Source organism: Numida meleagris, chromosome 19, assembly GCF_002078875.1.
Source record: "Numida meleagris isolate 19003 breed g44 Domestic line chromosome 19, NumMel1.0, whole genome shotgun sequence".
Lineage (NCBI taxonomy): Eukaryota > Metazoa > Chordata > Aves > Galliformes > Numididae > Numida > Numida meleagris.
Genome location: NC_034427.1, coordinates 872,262 through 892,623, shown reverse-complemented (window position 1 = coordinate 892,623; position 20,362 = coordinate 872,262). Strand labels below are relative to the sequence as shown.

The 20,362-nt window shown below is 47.9% G+C and overlaps 1 protein-coding gene across 2 annotated transcripts in view; it reads right to left on the bottom strand.

The window, feature by feature from the left end:
- The window catches only part of NDRG3 (NDRG family member 3), a 47,896-nt gene that overhangs the window by 6,902 nt on the left and 20,632 nt on the right, over positions 1–20,362 (bottom strand). For both annotated transcript variants that reach the window (XM_021417069.1, XM_021417068.1), the window contains exons 4-11: positions 6,015–6,120; positions 5,183–5,303; positions 4,649–4,711; positions 4,257–4,317; positions 3,050–3,136; positions 2,444–2,500; positions 1,167–1,270; positions 688–753 (exon numbers count right to left, since the gene is read on the bottom strand). In XM_021417069.1, coding sequence (XP_021272744.1) covers positions 688–753; positions 1,167–1,270; positions 2,444–2,500; positions 3,050–3,136; positions 4,257–4,317; positions 4,649–4,711; positions 5,183–5,303; positions 6,015–6,120 — 665 coding nt within the window. The remainder of the gene's footprint in view (positions 1–687; positions 754–1,166; positions 1,271–2,443; positions 2,501–3,049; positions 3,137–4,256; positions 4,318–4,648; positions 4,712–5,182; positions 5,304–6,014; positions 6,121–20,362) is intronic.

The following is a 20,362-nucleotide window of genomic DNA, read 5'->3' as shown; positions in this document are numbered from 1 at the left end:
CCTGGGACTGACAGGAGCAGAAGTCCATATGACAGAGCCTGTGCAGCAGTCTCTAGCCCAGCCCAGGCATCCTGCCTCAGCACTGCACTTTGCAGTCTTCACGTGCTCTGCACACCACAGATGATTTGTCCCTTTTGCTTTCTTGCTGGGAACTTGGATATTTATTTATACACCCCCTGCACTGGTGATGTCTAATTCCCCAGCATCTGTCCCTTCTCAGCTGGACCTTGCACAGACTATCTGCTCTGTGATAGTCACTGCCAAGGTGGGAACGGGCACACCCTCTGGATGCCTGCATTATCACCTCCATAAGAATTGTTCACGTACAAAAGGTAACTTTTCTAGGCACAGTAGAGGTGGGGGAAAATAGGCAGCACCAGCAAATGAAAACTTGCCTCATTTTTCATGCAAAATAATCAAATTAACAGTTCAGCAAATACAGTGACTGCTGGGTGGATATGTTACTCCTCTGACCCCACATTCTGAGGAATCTCAGCATGTTCTCACTGAAAGGACTTCCAGAAACCTCTCTGCCTCTCTGGCTGAGAGCACTGCACTGCAGCTTGCAACTGTCTTCCCAGCACTTGGGCTAGAGGGGTTCTTGCTAAGAAAAGCAACCTTTTCTGTCGAAGGGACTAACTAACCAGGAAGGTAACTAACTAACCAGGTTGATTAACAGTAACTTACTTGAGTGTTTTTGCTGTATTTTCATTGACACCAATAACTGGCCTCTCAATTTCCAGGTCTCTACGACTGGAAGACAAAGCAGAACAATACATCAGATCAGCAGAGGCTTACAGCTGGAACATTCAAAAAACAATCACGTGTGCTGGCTCCAGCACCCAGGCGACAGATAGCCACTCCCTGTGTCATGCCATGAGCTCAAGGCCCAGTAGCCATTGCCAGAAAATGGGATCTGTGGCAAATTTGCTGTATGCCTAGAGAGAAGACCCAAATAATTCTGAAAGGGTCATCCCTTTCAAATACGGGTACGAGAGGGTACGAGACTGAGCTCGGCTCCAGGTAACAGCTGAAGGGCTGGACTTAGAACTTAGGTTCCCACAGAAAAAAATATTCAGTAGAATAATATATATTGTAACAAATCTACTGAGCCGGACGGGTACAGGAACAATTCTGAATCTAGCAGGCAAAGAAGTATCTTGCACCTGTTGTAAGAGGTGAGGAACAGCTGAAGGTTATCTTGGTTAATGTCCTGTGCGATATGAAGCCTGTATGTTTGGATCAAATCTAGATTTGCCTGCAGCTCCTCCTGTATAAAAACAAAAGAATAGAAAGACAAGGAACACATCTTTTTCACACATAAAAAAAATTCATAAGAAACTGTATTCATAAAAGTACTGCAGCATTGAACTGTCTCCATACACACTGCTCAGTGCTGGTCAACAGCCCACAGGGCAGTGACTCCAGGCTGCACTGGTATCTCGGCTACAGCAAGTGGAAATGAATGCTAAGTGCAATGTTTTGGTAACGTGATCGTACTTTTCCAAATGGCAGCACACACGCTGCTGCAGGTGTATATATATATCTTCAGATGGTATAAGCTGGCTCCTAAGCCTCAGCAATGCTTATAATGGTACAGATCATTCTGTTTTAGGAAGGCTTTCCACTTATGTTTAATGTTAAAGAAGCAAAGCTTTAGAGGAAAGTGCCAAGACTGGGACCAAAGGAAAATCTCATCCAAACACCCAGTTCTGTGACGAAATTGCATTCCAGTGTGAGGGGAAGGGGGTGGAAGGGAGGGAAGCTCTGTACATAATGAAGGGATGAGAAAAGCATGTGCTCAAAGCAGGAGGGAGCCAGGTGACTCCTTTCAGTGCTGATGTGTGATGTCACAGAGGCCTTCAGGTTAGGGATTGATTTGCTGCAAGTCATATGCTGTGCGCATGAGGCATGGACCCTTTCCGTTTCCCTGCAAGCTTGCTGACTGGGAGCCAGCAAATCCCAAATGGAAGGCACTGTTATAGCCAAAGTCTTCAGAAGGGACTGTTCTGACTGTCGAAACTGAAGGCGAAGAGGAGAGGTTCTGGACACATGCAATAACCGCTGTCAATCCCCAACCCATCTGTCCTCTACCTACAGCCCAAATACCTCTGCATTGGCTACAGAGAACTGTCTGCCATGTGTTTCTGCACACACTTGCCTGGGCAGCACAAAGGAAGGTGTTCTGCAGCACTGATGGTGTGGGGCACTACTTTCTTTGCCACATCTGGAGTCTGGAGGCAGTCAAGTCAGTGCAATTGTGATGATGTACCTGCTCCCCACAGCATGCAAAGCCCCGGTGCAAGCTTGCCACATAGAGAAGATAATACCGTCTATGGCAACCCTTATTTGATGGACCGGGGCTTCTTCAGAGCACGTACACTAGAACTTAGAGCTCCATGTGTGGTTGCAGGGGCAACATTAACACCTGCTGGTTACTTACATGTCCAAAGTGATGTGCCAAGACAATGTCCACTATGTTGGTTGTCCAGCCTGAAAACTGAAGAGTGAGAATGAATGAGGGGAGGGAGAGTACTGGAAAATGTTGCTTCATTACAACTTTCAAAGCAGCTCCTCAGAGTAAAGAAAATGACACAGAAAACTTTTCAAGGGATATGAGAAACAAATGCCTGAGGTTTGGGGTGGGCCCACAAGGCTCCAAAGAAGGACACACAACAGACAGCTCTCCAGAAATGTGGAAACCTTAAACAACTGCAGGTAGATAGAATAACAGAATTATTAAAAGATTCACTCAGACTCAGCTAGATGAATCCTGCAAGCACAAGAACTGGATCAGAGGAAAGATCAGTGCTCAGCAGCAACTCATCTCCACGTAGTTTACCAGGACTTCTCACTCACACATGATCACACCCACTCCTGCTTCTATGGTGTAGGTCCTGCTACATCCAGACTAAGGACACAGCAAGGACAGAAATGAGATTTTGAAGTTTCAGCCATAGAAGGACAAATTCCTCCATACTTTTCTTACTCTACACACTGTTCATTAAGCACTATGGAGAGAAGGTATGTAGGGGATGGAAAATCTCACCTTGGATGCTGCCCAGTCAATCCAGCCTTTTGCACATGGATCAACATTAATAAGCACCAGTCCCTCCACCAGATCTGGGTGGCTGAGCTGTAGGAAGAGAGCACAAGCACACTCAGAAGGATGGGTTAAGCCACACCGGTAGGTGTATCAGCTGGAAGTTTCTTGCAAGAGGAAGGCACGGCAAAATGCCCCTCCTCCTGCTCCAGCCTGCCATCCCAGAATCCTACAGTCTCAAACACTTTAAGAACTGCTTGTGAACACAAAAACATTAATCTAACAGAAGTTGAAAGCTTCGAGCTCCAGGCTCACTCAAAGGCTGAAATTTTACCAAAGCTTTTGCTCTCTGTTCCACTGAACAGATTAGCACCAGTTAAGCAGAAGGAAACAACTCTGCTCCTCAAAAGCAAATGGTCTGTAACCCATGTAGCATGGCAAGGTTTTTCTGACACTTCACTGAGCCACATGTTTGAGTGATTTCTTTACCAAGACTCAGAATTACACACGATACAAAAAGCAAGGAACAGAGCAAACATCAGTGACTCAAATTGAACTAGGCTCTCCCCTGACAAAATCCTGACTACTGGAAATGGGAAGCAGAGAATTTTTTGTAGGAAGGGCAGCTGCACGTGGCTTTAAGAAGCAATAAGTGGCCTAAATCATGAGCAACTCCCTGCACTCAACAAATTCAAGCAAACTTTACTGAGAATGTTCCGTGTCTGTTTTTAACATTATCCCTGAATGATTCCCTGAAGTGTTCTTCTTTGCTAAAGGTGGAGTGCAAAATTCTCTTCCCTGCCACTGCTGATGAGTGAAAGCACACTCATCATCTGTGCTAGTCCACAGCACATCACCAGATCAATTATTTGGTGCTCCCAACACTGGAAGCAGAATATAGCAGTGCAGTCAGAGGGTATCTGCGAAGACACTAGTACCTTCAGTGCTTCGTTTACAACCAATTGTTCTGAGGCTTGGCATTTCTAGCAGCCAGGATGGGCTTTGCTGACTCAAAGACATCTCATTACTATCTTTCCATGCCTGTCATAGCTGCAGCTGCTCCAATTTAACCATCTTGATGCAAAGTAGCTCTCACAAAGCTCCCTGCACGCCTACTGTAATTACTGCTACTTTGCCCGTGCCCCACAAATGGTCCTTCTGATAAGTAAAGACCCCAGCTCATATAAGTCACAAGGAATGAAGAGATACTTACTGCACACCTGCTGAGGACATACGCACCAGCTCCCAGTCCAATCCCAATGAAGCTTTTCAGGCTGAAATATAGGCATTTTACCATCAGTAAGACTAATTTAAGCACACAGCTGAAGCATCCTGAAAGTCAATGCTTTCCCCCTCCTCTGTATCCAGCTGTTCACTTATGGTTCATTTTCAAAATGATCCAGCAATGATGCAGCAGCCATAAATCGTCTCATGTGGCAGACAATGATCTCAGCATAAGAACCAGACAGAGTTACACAGGTTAGGAGGCGCTCAGGCCCCCTGGGACAACTCAGTGGGCATATAAGATATTTCAAGCATTGACAGAGGGAAGTGCTGGAATGGCTGCATCCAGCTGGCTCACCCTGTTTCCTTTCAGAGACTTACTTCAGGTGTGTCAGAACCGCGGGCAGCATTTCAGCCAGTTCATCCATAGTGGGATACTGGTACCTGAAAATCAAGAGAGGCTGAAACCAAAGCACCTTCAAATACAGCTCATCAGAGGTTACTTCCCAGTTCTATCCAACCTAGGTGATCATTCTACAATGATACTGTAGTCCAGCCAGCAACACGGATCCCAACCCTCAGAGCAAGACTAACAGAAAGCTCTATTTGGGCAGTCAGGCATCTGTGGCAGGATGGACAGACAGAGCAAGAAATCCCAGCTAGACTGAAGTGTGCTGGGCTCACGCTCAAGTCAGGGAGCTGGTGCCAGCACTCACCACTAGCGAGGGCCTTACTGATAGGAGAGTTCCCTGCATATCCCTCTGGAAGCTTCCTCATCTTCCCACTTCCTCTGCTCCTGAAAGCTGCCTCTCACCATGCCCAGCCCTAGCAGTTCCAGTTGGCTTAAAATGGGTTCTATCGCAGCCCAGACTGCAACCATGTCTGGAACTGTAAGCGTCTCCACAGAGCTCATACCCAGATGGGAAGGGGGGGGCTCCTTCCTGTTGGCCTGGTGCATCCACATGGCACACAGCAAAATGGTGAGTGATCTCCTGCATGTCTTCAAAGTTAAAGAATGCATTGAAACAGGACTTGTCTGCAAAAGAAAAAAAAAAAAAAAAACACGAGGCATTCCCTGAAGTTTTATTGTCATCCAAACATCATGGCATACACCTGCATGAGCCCAACCTCCATGCTGAGTCTGCGGGACAGGCAATGCTGGGTCACAGTGCTGCTCTGCCCCACTGACTGCATACAGTAATGAGTCCTAGCAAAATAACTGCCACGACTGAGGACAGACTGGCAAACAACACCCCAGCATGCATGCCCAGGAAAACTGTGGCTTGTAGTGCTTGGGTATTCATGGTACATACCAAGGAGCATCTATGTGAACATAACAGTACATGTAGTGTGGGATGGGGAGGAAAGAGTAGCTGAGCCCACTACAAACATTATGGCAGTTCTGCAGCCTTACAGAAGGGACTTGCTCACCTCCCAGTGTTCAGGGGAATAGATACCTCATGGCAAACTCAAGTTGAGCAGCTCTATCAAACAAACAGTGCTGCAAGTCAGCTAGAGCCCTGTAGCATGGTGGATCCACTTCCACCCCATCACATCTTTTGAGGGCTGTTGGGGGGCAGGGGCATGCCCCATGCTCTCTCTCAAGTACACCTTTATCTTTGTACCCTGGAATAACCTGTCCCATCTCAGCTCCAGGCCAGTCCCAGCGCTCCCCACATTCAAATGATAAAACAAGTACAATCACAAACAAACACGTTTTCAGAGTCCTGGGAATGCAAGAGCTTACGGTTGAGGCCAATGTCATGGTACGTGAGGATGACAGGTCTGTTCCCCTTGGGTGTGCCTCGCATGGTGACATGGACCACTCCAAAAGCTGTCTCAATGTCATGTTCCTGCAGAGAGAGAAGAAGCAGCCTCAGCATTAGGTGTACTGGCTGTGCTATGGGAACCCCACCAGCAAGTGTCTCATCCACATTTTACCACTGCGGCTCTGTCCACAAGTCAGCAACCTTGACAGACCTCTGTCTTTCCATAACCACTGCCAGGAACAGGTTGATTTTGTACAGATATGTGAAGGGTTTCGGGCTGTGCCCAAGATCTCATCTCAGTGGGTGATGTTGCCACACAGTAACGGAGGCTCAGTATCATCTGTCTATCTGTCTGCCCGTGGCATCAGGCAAGCAGCTCCCTTCCCGCAGTCAGCGAGTGCCCTTCACTCCCCAGCTAGCAGCCCTCTCCCTGTTGCAGCCCACATGCCTCTGCTCAGCATGCTTCTAGCCACACTGCCAGGATCGTTGTGCTGAGGGGCAGCTGAGGGGACAAAGCGATGCCAGGGAGGCTGGCAGCAGCCCCAGGCCCTGGGGACCATGCACCAGAGCATTTTGAGCAGAGCCGAGCCCAGCTCTGCAGACCCAGCCACTGACTGCTGGTGACGCTGGCACCCACGGCATCAGAGGAGAGCCTCTCCCCCTTGTCACAGATGTATGGCAACAGGAGCAAGCTGCCAGTGCCACACTGCCCAAAGGAGCCCAAAGCCTTCTCCCTGCTTGGCTGTGCAGCCTGACTTTCTGTCCTGCAATCATTCCTGCAGTGCAACCCACCTCTGGCTGCCCCCATCCTCAGAGAACAGCTGGCTTTTATTTGCATGCTGCTGTTGCACTGCACATGCGGAGAAGCCGGTATGCCCGGAAAGCAGCAATGAGCAGCCTGCACTGCATGTGCAGCGAGGTTCTCCAGCACGAGTCTCTGCCTCTTGTCGCTTCTTCTTGGCTCCCCATGCCGCCCTGCTACAGCTGGGACACATCCTTCTTTGTGCTGCACCGGTACCCTCACAGCCACAGCAGCAGCCCTCGTTCTAGTGTTCAGAAAATTAGCAGCTGTGACTGAGTCCTCTGCCACAACTGGCAGCTTTTGGAGGAGGCCCAGGCTGCCAACTGGGAGCATGTGCTGCTGGAGCAGCTGGGAGCAGTAAGCTCCTGGGATTGCCCAGCGAGCGCCAAAGCAGCAGCAGCCTGCAGCACTCGGCTGCAGCACCCCACATCCGAGCGGACCAACGTGGCTGGCTGCCATGGAAAGCAGAGCTCTGCCATAAGCAGCTTTAACTCACTGACCTGGCAGGAAGCTATCCAAACTACCCAGCTGTTTTTTTTTTTTTTTTAATCTGACTGTTTGATTTCTGCCAGGTCAGTGAGTTAAGAAGCTCACAGAGAGGTCTGACAAACACTGGTGTGGGCTCCAAGCCAGACAGGAGGGCAGGGACTGGCCGAAGCAATAACCCTGCCCTGAGCAGCCTGGCCCGACTGACTCGCACCCTGCGTATCTGCGCCTCCAGAGGACTGTGAGGGTTTTATAAGCAGCAACAAAAGGTCAGCCATCAGCAGAAGCACAAAACCCAAACTGAGCCAACAGAGAGAAAAGCACAAAAAGAACAAAAGATCTGAAGACATTAAAATAGTCAGCAGTTCGGTGCCTGTTCTGGAATTACACTCTATCTCACCGCCATGGTCACATGCACCGCTACCAGGTCAAAGACTGGAGAAGGTACTCGAAACAGAAGCACCCAGCTCTCCTCAGTCCTGTGGTTCCAGCACCTTGATATGCTTTATATGGCAACAGCTTGCATTTTTGTGCAGGCTTTCTGTCCAAAACGTGAGCTTTCCTTAGCTCTCTGGTAGGGAAGGGAAAGAGTTTCCTTGAGCTAAAAAAAATCCTTGCTCTCCCACTTACTTTGGTTTTATAAATTGCATAAACTGAGATTTCAGCAAGTGAAATCGCTTACTGAGAAGAGGGTTTTCATGTCACTGCTGGGCACCAGCCCAACCCAGAGGGTGCTCACCTCACCGATCCTTCAGCCACATTAACAGCTCAAACAAAGGTAACGTCCACTGGAGATGGGAAGCAACTTGAGAAATCCCATCTTCAGCAAATCACAGAGAGCAGTGCTTTAACAGCAGTAAGATGCTACATGAGCAAACTCCTTGCTATACCAAGTCAGTCAGACACTACACTCAGGAGAAGGGTCTCCGCCTTCACTTTTTAACTACACACTGCAACACCGTGCTGATCTCCTTCCCAAGATTTCTTAGGCAGAGAAGACCGAGCTTCACTCCTAGCTTCCTTGCAGATATTTCCAGGTTCATTTTTCCAGTGAACTTCAATTTCTCTGAAACCTTGCCCTGGAGTCTTAGGGCTTTTCTCGTCATCTATGATGGAGAAGGACAAAAACATGTTCAGACGTCACACCATTATACAACATACACGGCTTCCCTGCCACCTGCTTCCCTCCACAGCTCTCCCACATATCAGAGCCAAAGGATAGCATGAGGCAGGTGCTTAATATAGAGCTTAGGTATCACGTTCTAGATGGCAACAACAGTCGCTGCACATGTAAGATACAACTGCTACTTCAAATTGGACAGGAAAAGCAGAAGAGCTTTTGTTTAATTACTAGGTTATTACCATTCCAAGCATGGAGCGGATGAACCCAGCTGCAACAGACAGCTCCCTGCACACAGCCCTGCCTGCTGGCACCGCAGCGCAAGCCCTGCCTTGTTCCACTGCCCACATAACCACTGCCCACCTGAAGTTCTGCCTGTTTGCCCGCTGCTCCTGGGCTGGAAGCTCTCAGACACCAGCCACCTTTGTTTCTCAGGCACTGCTGTGCTTGGGTTCCGGTCTCTGCTCAGGCCAGCTCCGACATGCTGCACCAGTGCAGCCCCCGTGGAGACCCCAGGATTGCAACCTGCAGCTGCACAGTGGCAGCCTGAGCAGTAGGCTGGTTGGAAGCACAGGAGAAGGCAGGTGGCAAAGACGTGGCCAAGAGACCATCAGATTTTAACAGATGCACACTCTGCAAAATAAGAGAGGTGAAGGCAAGAGATGGTGATGATCTACAGCTGTGTTTTGAAATGCTTGAGAACGTTTAATTTTCACTTAGAGACTGGAAACTTCGTCAGAGGTTTTTCTGAAGAGATGTTATCTTCTGCCCTCATTTGTACAGTAGGAAAAAAACAGCCAGCAGCCGCAGGCAACATGCTGCAGGAGGGAAGCCAGCAGCCGGCTCTTGCTGGCCGCAGGGCCCAGCCCATGACGCGTGCCCGCCACACAGCAGTGTGCCGCTGTCCACATGCCGGCAGCTGCTATTGATCAGCCCAAACCCGGCCTGGAACCACGCTCCAGAAATCAGCAGTGCCCTTGGGGTGTGTGTGAGAACAGCCCTTGTGGAGGAGCAGCAGCAGGGATGGAGCCGGGCAGAGCAGCTGGAGCTGGACGCACCACAGGTCCAGCTACCCCACTAGTTTGACCGAAAGAGCGAGTGCTTTGGGAAAACAGAATAAAGCAAGCACGCAGTGACACATCCTCAAAGACTTACCTCTTGTCCCCCTTAATTTTCCAAACCTGCGACCATTTGTAGGTGAAAAGAGACTTAACTGAACTGGAGGCATGGCTTCTGCAGTCACTCTATGACCAGAAAAGCCAAAGCAACAACGTGTGGGCTGTGGAACATTCTTCCCCCTCCTTGCGCCTGCTGGTTTTGCCCTCAGCTTGGAAGGCAGTGAGCAGCCAACCCCACTGCCACATCCACAGCAGTGACACCAAACAGCAAGTTGGATTGCCCTTCACCCGTCCCCTTTCCTGGCTGAGGTTCTCCAGCCTGTACGGCTGCCCTGGTGCAGCAGCTTCTGTCTGCCTGCACTGCTGCTGCCCGTCGCGCTCTGTCCTTCCCGAGCTGAGGGGCTGGCAGTACGTCAAATGTGGGCATGCTGTGGATTTATACAGGAGCACAATGAAGTTGCTTTGTTCTCTGTTTCTGATAAACAAGAATTGATCTGCTTTGTTGAAAGTCTTGAGCCCTGTGCTGACATTTCCACTCAACTCTCGTAATGTCTTATGCTTCTGGGTTATCACCAGCCCTGAGCTCACTCTTGCATTCCACTGCAGGATGGTGTGACTCAGTGACCACCGCATTTACATTTATCCAAAGGCAGATAAAGGTTGCCACTGCACCTTTCATCACTTTTTCTAGGTCATTTAGGAACAGGTTTAAACAGCACAGGACCCACCACATTTCTCCAAAGTACTCCTCTAGTGACCTCATACTACTGTGAAAATAACTAACTTCTGTTCTTTAACCAGTATTTTATCCAGGAAAGGACCTCTCCACTTACCCATACCCCACAAGCCCCTTAAGAGCCTTTTGGTAGGGAGGCTTGTCTTTTGGAAATCCAAGTAGGCTGCATCAACTGAACTGCCTTTACTTTATATGGTTACCAACCCCTCCAAAGGATCCCAATAGCTCTGCAGAGCATGACTTCCCCTCACACCATACCCAATGTTCACCCACAGGATCTGTTGATTGCACTCTCTGCTAGTTATATCAGCCTGCGAGGTACAGCTGGTTGGTGAATTCCCAAATCTTCCCTGGGACCCCTTCTAAAAATTGTGATGCAGGGGACACACTGCAGTCCTCAGGCAACTTCAGCAGAGGAACATAACCTCTCACTTAACAACCCAGCTATTCCATTCTTAAACTCATTTACTGCTTCTGGGTTGACACATCCAGCCCTGGCACCTTGCTGTAAAAGCATGCCTTTTGTTTTATAGTCTCTGCAATAGGCACTGCAGTTTCAGGCAGGCTCTCTGCTGACTCCACCACGGTGACCTCCGAGCTGCTCCATGGCAAGCTCACGCACAAGAAAATTAAATACAGTTTTTCTGGTGCAGCTAGATCTTCTCCAAGTCCTTCCTGCAGAGCCCAAGCAGCCAGTAGTGCACTCTAAACTGTCTGACATGCTTCCACAGCTGACAGGTTTGAAACAGGACAATCAATTTTTCTCTCCCTTGCAAGCCATCTCTCAAATTCCCTTTGTGCCTCCTCTATTCATATATTTAATCTGCTGAAGTTTGTAACCTTTTACATTTTCTCCAGCTTTTTCAAAAAAAGGCTTTTTTTTAAATTTCCAATAGCCTCCATGCCCTTCTGTTTAGTCATGCTGTCTTCCCTGCACCATTTCTCACATCTGCCGTGATAGATGGAGGGCCTTTGCTCTTTGCCTCCATTTTGGTGTCCATAAGAAGTCCCAGTACTGCTGCAAAATTGCCGATCTTAACTGCCCAGCTAAACTTACTTTCAGCAAGCTTTTCCATTTCTGAACAGTGCTTGGTTTGAACTTCTGAGCAAAGAACTAGTGAAGCTTTCCTCTGGAAAGAGTGCTGACATGAAACACATTATGGTTCCCATCACACAGCAGCTCTTTGAAGAGTGTTTTGAACACATTTTTCTTCCCTGCTCAGAATCCCTGCTTTTCCTCCCTGGGGCTCCCAAACCTGTTGCTCCAATGAAGTTTGCATCTAGAAATGGAGTCTTGGTGTTGTGTCCTGATTGATGGAGGGCAACTGAGACCAGCCTGCAAAGTCACTTACACAACTACAGACAAAACATAATTTTCCTATTTATGCCTGGGATTTCAGTCCAAGGGGAAGCTATGGTATTCACTGATGTTTCGAGTCAAATCAGATCAACAGGCTTTCTGCAACACCACATGCACCCTCCATCCCCTGCATCTACCTTCTCCTCCTCCTACACTGCATCCAGGCATTGGTTCCACTGTCAGAGTCCACCAAGAAGGCCCTCAACTCTCTTCTGTGGTCTCAGACAAGAATACAATAACCACTGGCAGAAACCAAACAAAACTGGGACTTGGGCTGCAAGTTCTTGTTACAGATGGGCTGACTTGAAGAAGCGCTGTTGAAAGGAGAGCTGCCCTCACCACCCTGCCCTTCCCATGTCCAGGGCAGCTGGCAGTCACACAGACACCTGCAGGCGGGGTGAAGGCAGGCTTTGTTTTCCCTCTACATCAGGAGCAACTCACCCTGCAGCCACAGAACTTCTCCTTCAGCAGGAAGGCAAACACTAGGAGTGCAGATGTAGTGGCACAGGCACTGACCCAACTCACCCTATCTCTACCATTAAGAATTACTCTCCACTAGGGGCTGGGCAGAAGGACATAGACAACAGTCAGAGAAAGGCCAACAATGCCACCGACCATCTCCAAAAGCCCTGTGATTTCAGCTACGTGCCTTATGGTCCCAGCTCCTTTCAGTCAGACCCTTTATGTCTCAGCAAAGGAAATGTTGTGAACTTTAAAAGGTTCGGCATCAGAATGTGGTAAGACACAACCCGGCAGCAGCTTTAAAACATTTTAGATTAAACACAGACATAGGAATTGCTGGGAGCTATTCCTTGCTTGGGATTTGCAGAAGGTCAGACAAGGCTGTGACATTATCCTATTTGGCCTTAGCATCCCTGAATGATTCTTAAACTGAGGAAGCAAACACACATTCAAACAGGACTGCCAAAGTATAAATGGGAAGAAGCGGACACATAACCAACGTGGTAAGGGTTCAACCGAGGGAATATTCTCTGACTGCTGCCTGCTGCTCCTGGCCAGAAAGGGAAGCAGTGTCAGTGTCAGGTGATAGAGAAGATTCCTAATATTAAGAAAAATCATTTGTGACTGAGCAAACTTCCAGAAGCAGTTCCAGAGGCACTTAGGCTTCCTCAGAGCCCCGGGTTACTAGCAGAGGGAGCTGGGTGCAGGGCTGCGGCAGCCACACTCTGAGCCGCCCTCCCTCCACTACAGCTCTGCCCAGGATCCAGAGCTTAAGCTTTAGAAGTTATTAAAGTCTGAAGTAAACAATTTGTTTCACAGTGGGAATGATTAACAATGAGAATTCAAATTACCAGTGCTTTTCACAACTAATTTATTAAGCTTCCTTTCTGGCATTACCAGATGAGTTCTACACACAGTGTGAGGTTGCTCAAAGTTCAATATTATTTCCCTGGAAAAAAATTAGAATTGATTTTATTTGGAGACCAAAAACGAATACATCTGCTAAACCTTTTCCATTTGTTTATTTATTTATTCATTCAGGTCTGGTAGAACATAAAGCAGCAAGGTGTCTGCTGCCTACATTCTCCTTGCAGCCCAGAAGCCCCTCTGCTCTGCTCTCGTGAGACCCCACCTGCAGTACTGCGTCCAGTTCTGGAGCCCCCGACACAAGGACACAGAGCTGTGGGAGCAGGTCCAGAGGAGGGCCACAAAGACCATCAGAGGATAGAGCACCTCCTCTACAAGGACAGGCTGAGAGAGCTGAGGTTCTTCAGCCTGCAGAAGAGAAGGCTCTGGGGGGACCTTATAGTGGCCTTCCAGTAGCTGAAGGAGCCTAAAGGAAAGCTGGGGGGGACTTTTAATAAGGGCACATAGCAACAGGACAAAGGGAGATGGTTTTAAACTGGAAGAGGGTAGATTTAGACTAGATATCAGGAAGAAATTCCTTACTGTGAGGGTGGAGAGACAGTGGAACAGGCTGCCCAGTGAGGCTGTGGATGTCCTCTCCCTGGAAGCATTCAAGGCCAGCCTGGCTGGGGCTGTGAGCAACCTGGTCTGGTGGGAGGTGTCCCTGCCTATAGCAGGGGGGTTGGAACTAGATGATCTTAAGGGTCCCTTCCAACCCAAACCATTCTATGATATGATTCTATGATATTGCATTGTCTTGCTCTTTGCTACAGCTGCCCTCAAATTTCTACACATTACTAAAACAACAATACAAACTATGCCTATAAGCTAAGGAAAAAAAGATTGTAAGACCATGAAGCATCACCATCTGCGATGGTACATTACAGTACCACAGACCTTAATGCAGTTTGCATGCAAGTGCTTACCACCTCCTCTCCGTGCAACATTATTTTGGAAATAGTAGAGCTAAAGGAGATCGCTGCGTGGGAAGCAAGCCTAAATCAGATTCAAAGCAACATCTTGAACTAAATTATTCATTTCCATACAGAGCAGAAATTTATTAATAGAAAACACAATATGATCTATGCAAGTAGGCAACGGTTTCTAGTACTTTGCGTAATTGGATTAAGTCTTAAATTAGAGAAACATTGGGTGAGAACCAAGAGCAGCAGCAGAACAGGGTGTGTAATCTGGTTACATAAATATGAAAGCATCAGAGGGACAAAGGTGCTACTGGGCCATCCCCAAGCTACTATTTTATATACAAACAAGCTTTCATGTGCTGCTGTTCATAGAATCATAGAATCACGGAATGGCCTGGGTTGAAAAGCACCCCAAAGATCATTGAGTTTCAACTCCCCTGCTGCGTGCAGGGTCGCCAACCACTAGACCAGGCTGCCCAGAGCCACGTCCAGCCTGGCCTTGAATGCCTTCAGGGATGGGGCATCCACAACCTCCTTGAGCAACCTGTTCCAGTGCGTCATCACTCTCTGAGTGAAAAACTTCCTCCTAATATCCAACCTAAATCTCCCCTGTCTCAGTTTAAAACCATTCCCCCTTGTCCTATTGCTATCTACCTTTGTAAACAATCATTCCCCCTCTTGTTTATATGCTCCCTTCAAGTATTGGAAGGCCACAATGAGGTCTCCCCGGAGCCTTCTCTTCTCCAAGCTAAACAAGCCCAGTTCCCTCAACCTTTCCTCATAGGAGAGATGCTCCAGCCTCTGATATCTCGGTGGCCTCCTCTGAACTTGTTCCAACAGCTCCACGTCCTTCTTGTGCTGGGGGCCCCAGGCCTGGACGCAGTACTCCAGATGGGGCCTCACAAGAGCCAAGTAGAGGGGGACAATCCCCTCCCTCTCCCTGCTGGCCACTCCTCTTTTAATGCAGCCCAGAACATCGTTGGCCTGCTGGGCTGCAGCGCACACTGCTGGCTCATGCCCAGCTTCTCGTCCACCAGGACCCCCAAGTCCTGGGCAGGGCTGCTCTCAAGGAGCTCTTCCCCCAGTCTGTATAAATACCTGGGAGTGCCCTGGCCCAAGTGCAGCACCTTGCACTTGGCTTTGTTGAACCTCATGAGGTTCTCGTGGGCCCACTTGTCCAGCCTGTCCAGGTCCCTCTGGATGGCTTCCCTTCCTTCCAATGTATCGACTGCACCGCTCAGCTTGATGTCATCTGCAAACTTGCTGAGGGTGCACTCAATTCCATCGTCTATGTCATCGATAAAGATGTTGAAGAGCACCGGTCCCAAGACTGAGCCTTGGGGGACACTGCTTGTGATCGGCCTCCACCCTGACATAGAACCATGGATCACAACCCTTTGGCTGCGACCAGCCAACCAATTCTTAATCCACCAAACAGTCCATCCTTCAAATCCATACCTCTCCAATTTGGAGGGAAGGATGTGGTGAGGGACAATGTCAAAGGCTTTGTTGCAAAGGCACACGATGTTGAAGGACAGACCTAGTACATCTGTAGCCCTTTGTATTACCCCATCAGCCCAGAGGGAAATGGGAAGTCACCTCCAAAATCTGCCAGAGAACAAACAGGTCGTGGCTCTGGAGCCAATGAACTGAAATCAAGTGACCTTTAACAGAAGTATAGCTGACAGGTTGAGCTGGGGTTCCCAAATCAAAGAACAAACTCCCCAGACCATAAAATACTGAGTCCAATAGCAACTAAGCAGTTAATGACGCACCCTTGAGTTGGAAACAGAACAAATGAAGGATTGTGCTTTTCCCTCTCCTGCCCTGTCACTGTGTTCTATGAAGCTGTTAAAGCCACAACTTTCTTGTGTTCTGGTAAAGTATCCAGAATCTTGAGCAAGGCACCCAGCATAGCGTAGCTATATGTAGTGCTTCTTCCTCCTGTTTGAGGGTAAATCCCCTCTTCCCCAGCTAATGCAGTAAAACTGCAGCTGCCTAGCTCAGGGTGAATGAACCCACCTAGAGATCTGCTCTTGTCTGCCAAAGCCTTGCAGCAGGTCAGCTGTTTCCAGCACTGCCATCACTGTTCTGACTCAGCGGAGTCTTCTGACACTGAGTCAGTGTTTTGAGCCTTCCCTAGGGCTGCAAACAGAAGAGGCTAATGCCTCCAGCTCCTAAGCAGTGGGCTCGAAGTGCCATGTCCAGCACACACACAGTGTTGTAAACACGAACCCTATACAAACATGACCTGAATGTGCTAATACACAGGTAAGTCTAAAACTTTTGGTGTGACCACTAGACCCCTGACTATCTTAAACCCTCAAAGGCAACCTGAAAGATGAGCCAGGGGTCACACTTCCAGCCAAGGCCAGCCTGTCTGCAGACACGATGTGCTGAACTGCCTTTCGGTGTAGTGCTGAAGACTAGGAACATCTTAAAATCTTTTGGAGAAGAGAAAGCAGGGAGATGCTCTGTGCCTCCAAACCTGCAGTGTTCCCAGGAACTAGAACTGTGTCTAACTGTATTGAGTTGTAACTAGTATCGCAGTTACTCATTAGCTGCTCTGAAACACCATTAATGAGTGTTGCGTAACAGATGGAAACAAATCAATCACTGTTAGTGGGAAAGCATCATTCATTTTTCTGGAGGCAGGAAGGAGGCAAATCCCTTTCTCAACCTGAAGCACATACATTTGCTGTGCTGTAAGAATTCACTGACAGGAATAAAATAAAAAAAGCACAGGAACCTCAAGTACCTCACCTGTATAAGCAGTCGCTTTAGTATATTATTGTAACACGCATTCTGAAAGCAAAAGCATGTTTAAGTAAATCCCACAGAAGGTTTACATTCAGACATTTAAGAATAAACAGTATGTGTAACAAAGTCCAGCTAGTGAAAACTCTCCAGAACTCAATACAGCAGTGTCATGCAAAAAGGGAGCATCTAAAAAGATGCAGAGCCAGTGGTGGGAGGAATCGGAGGGAAAGCTTCCAAAGAAATAAGAACTACAGAAAAATAAATCAGAAATAAAATTTAATTTTAATAATCTTTAGCTCTGTGTTTCTGTTGCTGGTATGTCTGCAGACGTCAAAATCAGTATCTCAGTGATGTGATACTAAAAAGATAAGGGGCAGCTTCTACTTCAGTAGTAATAAAATCTTGCTTGCTGGATTCAGAACATCTGTGTTGTTGTTAATCTCAATCTAGCACTTTCAACAAGAGAGTAAAAGAACTCACTGTACAAATTAGAAACACAAAGGTTTTCAATATCCTAGACAAAAAGTTTCAGCGCTGGTGAGAACAGTTCCCCTGGTATTTATACAGAGAAGGCAAATCCTTCCTCAAAGTGATGAAGTTTCATATTATTTCATTGCAACATACAAAAAATGCTTTATATCACCTTGTATTCAAGGCTGCCGTGTAGCAACCAGAAGTTAGCTTTAATGATTTCATTAAAAAATGAACCGTCTTTATCAACAACCTACAAAGTAAGATTGAGTGCACCCTCAGCAAGTTTGGAGACAAGCCCAAGCTGAGTGGTGCAGCTGATACAACGGAAGGAAGGAATGCCATCCAAACGCACCTGGACAGGATTGAGAAATGGGCCCATGTGAACCCATAATAAGGTTCAACAAGCCCAAGTGCAGGGTGTTGCACCTGGGTTGGGGCTATCCCAGACCTTCATAGATATTAGGAGAACTCTTTGAGAGCAGGCAGCCCTGTGGAGAAAGACTTGGGGGTCCTGGTGGACGAAAAGCTGGACATGAGCCAGCAGTGGGCTCTCACAGCCTAGAAGGCCAACAGTATCCTGGGCTGCATCAACAGAGGGGGGGCAGCAGGGCAAGGGGTGGGACTGTCCCCCTCTGCTCTGCCCTTGTGAGACCTCACCTGGAGTACTGCATCCAGGTTAGGGGCTCCCAGCACAAGAAAGATGTGGAGCTGTTGGAGTGAGTACAGAGGAGTTCATGAAGATGCTCAGGCTGGAGCACCTCTGCTACGAAGAAAGGCTGAGGGAGTCGGGCTCGTTCAGCCTGGAGATGGCTCCGGGGAGACCTCATTACAGACTTCCAGTACTTGAAAGGTTATAAACAGGAGAGTGACTTTTTACACAGTCTGATAGTGATAGGACAAGGGGGAATGGTTTCACACTAAGGGAAGGGAGATTTAGGTCAGATGAGAGGAGGAAAGTCTTTACTCAGAGGGTGATGAGGCCCTGGCACTGCTGCCCAGAGAAGTGTGGGTGCCTCATCCCTGGAGGCATTCAAGGCCAATCTGGATGGGGCCCTGGGGGTTTTGGTCAACACTCGGCTGAACATAAGCCAGCAGTGCGCCCAGGTGGCCAAGATGGCCAATGGCATCCTCATTTGCATCAGAAATAGTGCAGCCAGCAGGAGCAGCAGGTGATCATCCCCCTGCACTTGGCACTGGTGACACCGCACCTCGAGTACTGTGTTCAGTGCTGGGCCCCTCACTATAAGAAAAACATCAGGGCTCTGGAGTGTACCCAAAGAATGGCAGTGAAGCTGTGAGAGGTCTGGAGCACAAGGTTATGAGGAGCAGCTGAGGGAACTGGGATGGTTCAGTCTGGAGAAGAGGAGGCTCAGAGGTGACCTCATTGTTCTCTACAACTCTCTGAAAGGAGGCTGAAGCAAGATGGGGGTTGGCCTCTGCTCCCAGGACTCCAGTGCCCTCAAATTGCACCAGGGGAGTTTCAAGGTTGGATACTGGGAAAGATTTATTCTCTGACTGTGGTGAGGTATTGGAATGGGCTGCCCAGGGATGTGGTAGAGTCACTGTTCCTGGAGGTGTTCAAGAAACATGTAGATGTGGTACTTAGGGACGTGGCTTAGTGGGCAATATTGGTGGTAGGTGGACAGTTGGATCAGACGATCCTTTTCCAACCTTAACGACTCTATGATTCTATTATCTGGTGGGTGGCAAACAGCCCAGAGCAGGGGTGCAGATGCTATAAAGTTCCTTCAAATCCAAGCTGTTCTATGATTCTATGAAGTTTCTACTCAATGTCTATGACATCAGCTGCTGCACATGACGTGTTATTTCCAATCACCCCTCAGCATCAGAATACTACTTCCTACTGCACCTGCAAGCAAAATTAAAGCAAAGACGGGCAAGTATATGAAAACTTTTAAAAATCCAGATTGAAAAGCTTACAACACATGCATTTGTGGGAAAACTTCACCAAAATGAAATCAGTAGAAACATGTTTATTTATTGAAAAATTATACCTTCCAACAGAGAAAAGCAACAAAAAATTTCTCAGTGAATTGTCATTAACTTCAAACATTTTGCTGTGTGTTCCCATTGGCACAGGCAATACCAAGTACCTCTATACTTCCAATTGTTTCCAGCAATGCACAACAGCAAGTTGTTGTATGGGGAAGCTTTCTTTGCTCTGTGTACTTGTCTTGCCTCTTCTGTTTCAGCTGAACTATGCATGTCCTAGATTTTCTTATTCCCACCTCTTCCATACCCCGTGAGCTTTCTGCAAACATTCTGCCAAAACCCAAATCCCTCTCCACACCTCAGGTCCTCATCTGTCTGGTGCGTGCTGGAGAGCAAAATACTTCTCTCCCTTCCCGTGGGTGGCAAAGTACTAGCTAGAGAGCAAGTTTAATGCTAGCTTATGTCAAACTGAAAAATAACAGTGACTTATTTGGTTAGTTTTACAAAAACACCAGCATATTCCTTCATTGGTATTTAAGCAAAACACCTGGAGAAGGAGGAAGAGATTGAGGCTAACTCAGAACAACTCAAAGCAGCTAAAGAGGGCCTGTAGATAATAATAAGAGCACAAAGCACAAGTACAGCTCTATTAACTGTGTAGGTCATCACACCATCTGTCCATCAGCAACCCAGAGCATTTAATCCACCATCTGCCTGCTATCATTAGAAGCAGCCAAACATAGATTTCATTAGGGTACACATAGCTTTCAAGCAAAATGCAGGTCCCAGATATAGGTTAATATGTTTTATTTCTGAGAATAACCTAGATTCATATTGATAAAGACCCCTAAGCCACCATGCTGGCTTTCCTCTTTATCTCCATTGCAAACAGTTATCAGATTATGTGGGGGTTGCTTCAGCCGATGCCCAGGCAATCTGTTATTTGTCAGGGTTAACTGCACTTGCTTGTAGATAAACAGCACAAGAAAACCAGGGCACGTGTATCTGAAAGGCACCGTGATGCAGCCAAACTAAAACCTTCTTCACCCCACAGAATAACTCAGAATAACAATCTTCAGAAGCAAGAGGATGTTCGCTCTGTAGAGGGCTGTGTTGATAGCACCTTGCTCCAGCCTGACCGAAGCGCAGCTCCTAGCAGCCCCGCTCACCGCCAGCAGCCTGCAGCGCAGCACGGGATGCAGCCGGCCACCTCCGCACTGCTGGGC